This window comes from Orbicella faveolata, unplaced genomic scaffold (assembly GCF_042242905.1).
Source record: "Orbicella faveolata isolate gen_17 unplaced genomic scaffold, um_ofav_v1 contig_48, whole genome shotgun sequence".
NCBI lineage: Eukaryota > Metazoa > Cnidaria > Anthozoa > Scleractinia > Merulinidae > Orbicella > Orbicella faveolata.
Genome location: NW_028301578.1, coordinates 6,902,501 through 6,910,806, shown reverse-complemented (window position 1 = coordinate 6,910,806; position 8,306 = coordinate 6,902,501). Strand labels below are relative to the sequence as shown.

Here is an 8,306-nt window from a genome sequence, read left to right as displayed (position 1 = left end):
ACCTAAATGACCTCACTATGGCTTTACTGTGGGTTAAATGAGCCAGTCACGCTAACAAGAGCATGGTAAGCAGTGGAATCGGTTATTTACCTCTATATTTCAGCCAAAAAGTAGCCGTTACGTGACATTTCATCTCAATATCTGACCGGATTCGCAAAAACATAGCCATAGAATTTGACTTGTCACTGATAATCTTGCTACAATTCTGTCCCAGAGCTAGCTTTCCACGAGGCTTATCGTAGCTCAAATAGCAGCAAATAACTCTCCTGTATGCCTTTTGAGGCCAGGAAGACTAAATTCACCGTCTTTTCGTTGAATCATGAATTGTACAATTTAATTAAGAGTGCTTTTAACATGAAATTGGAGTCTAAATCAACACGAACGTACAGATATCAAAACCGCGGCGGAGACGCCAATCTATTGCTTTCTAAAGACCTGCATCGTCCTAAATGGACTGAACAAGAGCTTCCTACATCGAGAATCGATTGAAATTCAGACAAACTAGGCCATAGTTAGCAGTAAGCCAACACTCAACATGTTGTCGTTACGTCAATTATCGCCCGGAAGCCACGCAAATAAATTTCTTCCGCGCTAGCGAATCACAGACAGTTCTGATACTTAGCTAAGCCGAGAACGCCTAAAATTGGTAAAACAAGGAAATTCTACTCACGATCAGCGCTTGAACTCGTGTTCTTCTGTCTCCTCGTGGCCATGTTTTGCTGGCAAATAGCAATGTCCCGAATGTACTTCAATTTAGCTACATCAAAGTTCAAAGCAAATGACGCCAACAGCAGCTAGAAATGTCTAGTCCATTGCACGTCTAAGCCCTAAATTGATGTGGCTAAAGAGTTTTGCTGTCTAAAGCAAGCACAACATTATCGCCACAGGGCAAACGGCCTTCTGTTACGGGACTAAATGTGATCCGTACAGTTTACACATCTCCTCAGGCCCGCCTCACGTACGATAATGGACGACGCTTACTAGCAAATCGTTAGACTCGGGCCTTCATTGGGCTTAATGATGTCCTCGGGCAGACTTCCTTTAGACAGCAAATACAGAACGCTAATCGGTCGCTCCTTGTCAGAGTCACCGCGCGAACTGAATTCAGACGAGTGTAGCCAGGGCTAAAATTCACGCAAATTGAAAAGGGGGTGGTCGATAAATGATGAAAAAAAATACCTAAATAAATGAAACATGCGGCAGGGAGTTTCTACATTCCATGCTAGGTAAGATTTACAAGTTGCTGTCATAGCGAAAGCAGAAAAAAAAAAATGAAAAAAAAAACAACTAAATCAAAAAACACTCGATTCAGTCTTTAACACCGTTTTCATAAATCCAGACATATATATATTCTTATTTTTCTGCCGATTTTAGGCTGAATATATTACTGGAGCCAGCTTGCAGGAATTAAAGCCAGATATCACGTACATAACTTCTTGTGGAAATGTTATTAACATCGAACATACGGCTAGTGCTGTTTTCGTTGCCTTTTAGCTATTTTTGCCGTTTAGAGAAAGGGAAAATTTGTATACGGTTTAGTTAAAAACATTTAATTGTATTATAATATACATGAAAAAATTACTCGATTCTGATTGGCTGAGGGCAGTGTAGTTCAAGTGTAACACTAGTGCAAAACGGGAAACACTTGCAGTACAAATTACACATCGTAATTCTGGATTATGATTGGATGAAATACAATAGGAAATTTTCTAAGCCAATGATATCACGTAAAATGATGACGAGAATTTTGTGCCGAAACTTTGAAAAAAGTTTTCTCGAATGAGAAAAAATGACTTCTAGAAAGATCTTCCGGCACTTCCTCCACGCGAATTTTTTCATGTTTATATTATTAATAATTGATCATACGGTTTCGTTCAATTTGAAATTAATTTGCACTTGTAAGTTTTTCAAAGAGCTGAAATTGCACTTGCCGAAGCGGCTCGTGCAATTTCAACTCTTTGAAAAACTCACACGCGCAAATTAATTCCAAATTGAACTCGAAACCATATGATTACCTATACTAATTGTATTTACAAATTTTCAGCGCACAAAATCATGTTGTTTTCAAAATCTCAGCCTCCGGTTTAGTCTTATAATATTCTAAAACCTATATTCTTGTTAAGTTATTCTTGTTATAAAATATATTCTCGTTAAGTCTGAGCCACTTAACGAGCTGGGAAATTGTCATTTCTGCCGAAGAGTAAACGAACACGTTTTGGCTGGGAATTCAGCTTTCGCTGACTCGAGGTTGCAGTAGCGGGGCACTTAAAATGCACGCTGAAACCATCAACCAAACAATTATAGACGGATTCGTTTAGTGTCTTTATTTGTTCAAAACAACTTCAAGTAAGTAAGAACTTTATTTAAGTGTCAATGTATTTAGCCCAGTGGACTACTGGGGACACTGTATTAACTCTACCTAAAAATTTTCATTAATAGTATATTAAAATTGTCTTAAAAAATTAAAATTGAAATATTGGCAAACAATGAAAAGAAATAAAAGGGTATATGTTGTCCTAAGAAACGCCTTAATTTTAATATTATATAAATTAAAGTTTAACACTCTTAAATTCTATCATTTAATGTACATTTAAAACTTCAGGGAGGTTAACTACGTAGATTATATAAAGCTTCTTATTATCACATGTTACCTTTTACAGCGGAACTCCGTTACAACACGTTCTAAAAGCCTACCTAACTTGTTCTTTACTTCTTGTCTTACTCCTGTAATGTTCCAGCAATAAATAATCGGATTTAAAGACGAGTTTACGCGCACGAGCGTTGCTGAATACGCCCAAATTTCATGGCGAAATGTAGATAATCCGAGGCTAAGAACAATAGCTATGGTAAGACAGTACGGCAGATAACAAGCTACTAGTATCACGTTCACCCACGTGGCAGTATAAACTGTCTTTTTATACCGGGTTACATTCAGTGATATTCCTTATCCATTGGTTCTCAGCTGTTGAATATGACCATGTACTTGAGATTGCTAATGGCGGAGTGGAGGGAGGGGGGAAGTGGTGGGGGAACTCTCCAGCGCTGGGTTGTTCGAAAAGTTAACCAAAGTAAAAAAATTTTCTTGTAGAAAATGTTTCTACTGCTTTTGTTTTCTGTAGTTTGAGATTATTCAAACTCAAAACAGAAGGCCAAAGAATACAAACAGAATACCTCACCACAAAGTTACAAAACTCAAATCAAAATTTTCGCTTATCCTGGGTTAGTTTAATCGCCATAGTATTAGGTAATTATAAGGGATAACAAATTGAAGGGTAGCAGGAGCCCATCACCTGGAGCCTTCATCTCCCATGCAAACCCTATGAGACAACCTTTGCGCGTATCTTTTTATTTTTAGAAACCTGCGGAGGTTTTTGATTCGCGCGCACTATTCGAACGGCCAATCAGAACAAAGTTATCGTCTAACGTCACGCGCTAGTTTCGACAAAAACTGTCACAGGAATGGCGGAAAACGTGGATAATTCATCCAGTGAAGGCAGTGAAAGCTCAGATTATGACGAGATCTCTTCATCAGGATTAAGCACATCTTGTGAAAGCATCAGTGTAAAATGGGGTTGACTAACCTACACGACTTCTACGGTTCGTTGCATTTGTACATTTGCTGTTCTCTGTTCGGTCACTCGACCTTTTTTGTCGCTTCACTCTTGTTTATGAAGGGTACTTCATGGTGTGTTATAAGGAGGAATTTTAAGTAGAGTTGAGCCGTTTGATCGTGGTATGACAAATTTTTATAGGTCATAGTTCTGCATGACTTCCGCTGTTATCTGCATGTCGCTTCGTCGAGTTTGGCGCCTCTGTAATTTGCCATGAGTTTATGCATTATTTTGGCTCATTTCTATTGCAAGCTATGTTTTTTAAGTCTCCAAGTATTTGCTTTCAAAGGACAAAATACGAAATTTACCGTGAACATGTTGTTTACTTGCATTCGCTCTTGTGACGCCGGGCCCGGCTGTGATTCGAGAAAGCTTTACGCTTGTCTAGAGACATTTATGTTTCTCGAGTTCGATATATAGGTTTATACCTCCTTTGGTTGTTCTGGCACCACGATTCAAATGTGGCTGTTTACGCGCAAGTCTATTGACTGTTTTGCGTGTTGTATATGCCATTGTTCGGCTTAGTTCAGGCAAGACCATGGATCCATGTGGATCTCATAAGGCAAGATCATCCTATATGTGGATCTCATCAGTTGCCGGTATTTCCAAAATACTTTGTACGCCAGAAGTTGCTAGCGCAGTAGTAAATCCGTGAGAATGCAAGGCATTCTGCGGCTTGGCACAAACTTCTCAAGGAGGGGGGTTGAATAGGGGTATGCAAATCCGCCGATCCGCGCCTTTTTTCGCCAAATCCGTCGATCTGCCAAAAGTTTTGTTCAAATCCGAAACCACAACCACATCCGGAAACAGAAGTGTAAAAGTTCAAAGGTAAAATGGTAAATGTGAATGCCATTGTTAATTACGCACAAATGGTAAAGAAGGCAACATGCTTGATGACTATAACACAGTACTGCATCTCCAATAACAGTCTCGCACCTGAATTCAAATGAACTTCGTTCAAAAAAAGAAATAACTTGGATGAACTCATTAGCATACCGACCAAGGCTGAAGAAAGATCTATGATCCAAATCAGTTCGTTTAGGAACATCAAGACAGGCACAATCCGGAATCCGCGCCAAAATTCACAGCTGATCCACTATCCACTGTGTTTTCAAAATCCACGAATCCACTCGATTTACCGCAAAAGTCTACAATCTGTACGCTTTTTAAGGCCAAATCCGTCGATCCGAAAACCTATTCACCTCGATCCCTTCTCAAGGGTACCCGACTTCACAACCATGTGCTCGTAGATGGGACATTGAAGATTCCACTTTCCATCGACATAAACGATCAAACGAACAGGCTGAAATGGTCCTGTTTGCGAAGCACATGTATAAACATTCGAAGGGTATAAAACAAGCACACGTTCAGGAAAATGAGCAGAAGCCTCGGTCTCCGCAAGTGGTGAATGTTTGGTCGTTAGATTTAATATTTCGCAGCTGAAACCCGTAACAGAAAGTTCAGAATGCCACTTTTTGAGTAAATCAACCTCAGCTAACATGGACTTCGTTTTCCCCTGAAGCTTTCTTCCTAGGATTTCCCTTAGGTCGAACCTCACAGCATGATCATCATTGCCGAGTTTCTCACTCAAATGTGAGCTAGACGAACTGCCACGGTCTGAGTTACCGCTTTCACCCGAACTCGCATCGTCGCCTGCTAGAGCGAAATCTAAAGACTTCTTGTAATGACTAAAGCGCCTCGAAAACAAATGGACAGTCACTGCGAAAGGAACAAATTAAAAACAACGACAAAGCTGGTAAAACAGCTTTACCACAAAGCTTCACCGCGAGGGATAATTCTGGATTCCAACGCTCGAGGTCAATCAAGTTATTTATTAACAAGCAATAAGTTAGACACCAGGGTCTCTCGCCTGTAAATACAGCCTTCTGGACCGAATTAAACAGGAATATGGGAGTCGGCCGCCATGTTTTTTTTAGAAGTGATATGCGGACGTCAGTGAAAACAATATGCTTTCGCGGGAATTTGAGCTCGCCTGGGGTGAAGACTGTTTTAAAAATAAAAAAGATACGCGTAAAGGTTTACTCAAGGATATATGGGAGATATTAGAACTTGGAGGACATCTTCTTTTGTTAATTAAGTACGTGACGTCATCTGGCCGCAGATTACACAATAATCACGACCTGTCAAGGACACTCAAGGTCACGGGTAATCATGTCATGTGTGACCGTGGTGCATAATTTCTAAGGTTAATCGTGTCAAGTTCGCGCGCGCGCTTTGTGTTGCTCGCCGTCAGTGAAAAAGCAAAAACCTAACTTCCTGGTTTTCCGTTTAATTTATAATAAACAATTATTAGATTCGGTTTTTGTGATATCCAGAATAATCAATGTCTCGGTAAGGGTAACCCCTACCTCGACCTTGATTATTCTGAATATCACAAAAACCTCATCCAATAATTGTTTATTAAAATGCCACGTTGGGCCCAAGGCTAAGGAGATTTAAAAAACAGAACTATTTTACGCGTGCATCAACGCCATTTTGTATTCTTTAGTTTTACTCCCCTGATGCTCACAGCCCTCATAGAATTTCAGTGTATCGAATTAGATCAATCAATTATGCTATTTCGCCTGGAAAAACTGCCGCCTTTAAACGATATAAATGTAAACTTAGTAACTGTCAAGATCGACCAATGTTCTGCTTTGTTTGATAATTCCTGAGAAAAAGCTGTTTAAATCGGTTTAAAGAAGGCAGCAAGAACCTCGGGCCAAGTGCACGTGATCAACCACGACGACATAAAGTAAATTGACGGCAAGCATTGCAGACGATTTCAATTCGTTATCTCAGCACACGAAAAATCGATTAGCAATGGAACATTTATTTGCCATTGAAGAATACAAGAAAACCATTCAGTCCTTGCTTTGTACAACCCATTCATCCGGAGATCCCTGGATTTTTGCCTCTGTTGTGTTGGTTTTCCTTTCCATTACTACCATCCTTGGCAATACGCTGATTCTAGTTGCTTTGCAAAAGGAGTCTTCCCTTCATCCGCCATCAAAACTTCTGTACCGCTGCCTCGCAACCACTGATCTGTTCGTAGGCCTTGTTTTACAGCCGAGCCTTGCTTATCACGCAATCTTGGCAAAAGAACAGCGCTTGACTGAACATAGTTGTTTTTACATCGCAAGGATTTGTGCAGTAAGTTTTACAACTCTGTCTTCAGTTTCTTTGCTATTAATGGCCACGATAAGTGTGGACAGACTTCTCGCTCTGTTACTGCGATTAAGATACAGACAAATTGTAACTGTGAGGCGAATTCTAGTATTGGTTACTTTTTTTTGGATTGTCAGCCTTATTTTCGCTGTGATGATGATTTGGGAATTCTCGATTGGAAAAAGCTATAACTCTGCATTAATATTGCTTTGCATTTTTGTCTCACTCTTTTGTTATTTGAGAATATTTTTCGCGCTTCGCCAAAATCAAACACATATTCAGCATCAACAAGGACAACCCAACGGTGGAGGATTTCCCTTCAATGTTGCAAGATACAGAAAAACAGTGACTACTGCAATTTGGGTAGAAGTTACATTAATAGCTTGCTATTTGCCATACAGTATAGTCATAGGTATAATTGTTAATCAAGGATCATCTCCGTTTCTTGATGTCATGTGGGAATCAACGGTAACTCTTGTCTGTTTAAATTCATCCCTCAACCCAGTTCTTTATTGCTGGAGGATCAAAGAGGTGAAACAAGAAGTAAAGAGCACGATCAGACAGATTCTGTGTTTGTCAAACTTGTTAGGTTAAGAATTAATGAATAAACATATGGAGCTTGACATGAAGGTTGTATTCAAATCGAGTTTCGTTTAGCGCCTTTGTTTTTTAACCTATAAAGTCGCAAATTGGTGTGTTTGCTCGATCTTCTATCGTGAAAACTTCAGTGGTTTAAACCTGGGCCATTTTCCATGAGGAATGACTTGCTCAAATTCAAGTAATAGAAAAAAAAGTTTGCATTGTCCATTTGATTTCCGTACAGTGTTTTCTTTTACAGGCAGCCTTCATATTAGATACAACAACTTTCAATTTGACTGTTTAATTTCTCAAGTGATGCATTTCATTTTGTCAGTCTAACATGATAAAACGAGTTAAACTTTAGTTACCATTCCAATTTATTTCGTCATTTGAAATGATAAATTGCTCGAGACATCCATCATTCCTCTACCTAATGACTAAGATAAAAAACAAAAAACAAGAAAAAGAAAAAGACCAGCGAGTTTTTCATAAAGAAGGACGTTTTCCCGTCTTAGCCAGATCAAATATGTCACAGCAGAATGCAAATACGTGAGAACACAGATGTTCAATAATTAATTCCCTTTGCTGTTGTCGCTATAATTTTTCATGCGCCTGGCTGTTTTTTTTAAAAACATGATGGTGCATTTGCTTGATTTAGGTTTTGAACGAACCAATTTTGCACTGATTAGCCAATTTAAGTAATTCGAGTTGACAAGCAATTTAAGGGAAACGATCAAAGAAATGTACTCACAATTACGTGAAATATAATGATAAAAGGCAAATGTGTAAGTAAAGATGACAGATTAATTCTTATGGAACTATTTTACTGGTGTAGTGAATATCAATTTCCCGAGCTTGACAACTTCCTCTTTGGCATTTCTTTTAACCGTGTTCATTAGCGTAATACTGGCGAAATACTAGAGCTGTTTCATCATGCAAATCTTCATT

General features: G+C 39.1%; 1 protein-coding gene across 1 annotated transcript; it reads left to right on the top strand.

The window, feature by feature from the left end:
* The first annotated feature begins 6,395 nt into the window (after nt 1-6,395).
* On the top strand, nt 6,396-8,165 carry LOC149096238 (melanocyte-stimulating hormone receptor-like). The gene has a single exon (XM_089281260.1). The coding sequence runs from the start codon at nt 6,435-6,437 to the stop codon at nt 7,371-7,373; it is 939 nt and encodes a 312-aa protein (XP_089137386.1). The 5' UTR covers nt 6,396-6,434; the 3' UTR covers nt 7,374-8,165.
* Nucleotides 8,166-8,306: the final 141 nt, after the last annotated feature.

Bases quoted from the DNA above. Each gene is read 5' to 3' on its own strand.
- LOC149096238 (XM_089281260.1), top strand. From the start codon at position 6,435: ATGGAACATTTATTTGCCATTGAAGAATACAAGAAAACCATTCAGTCC.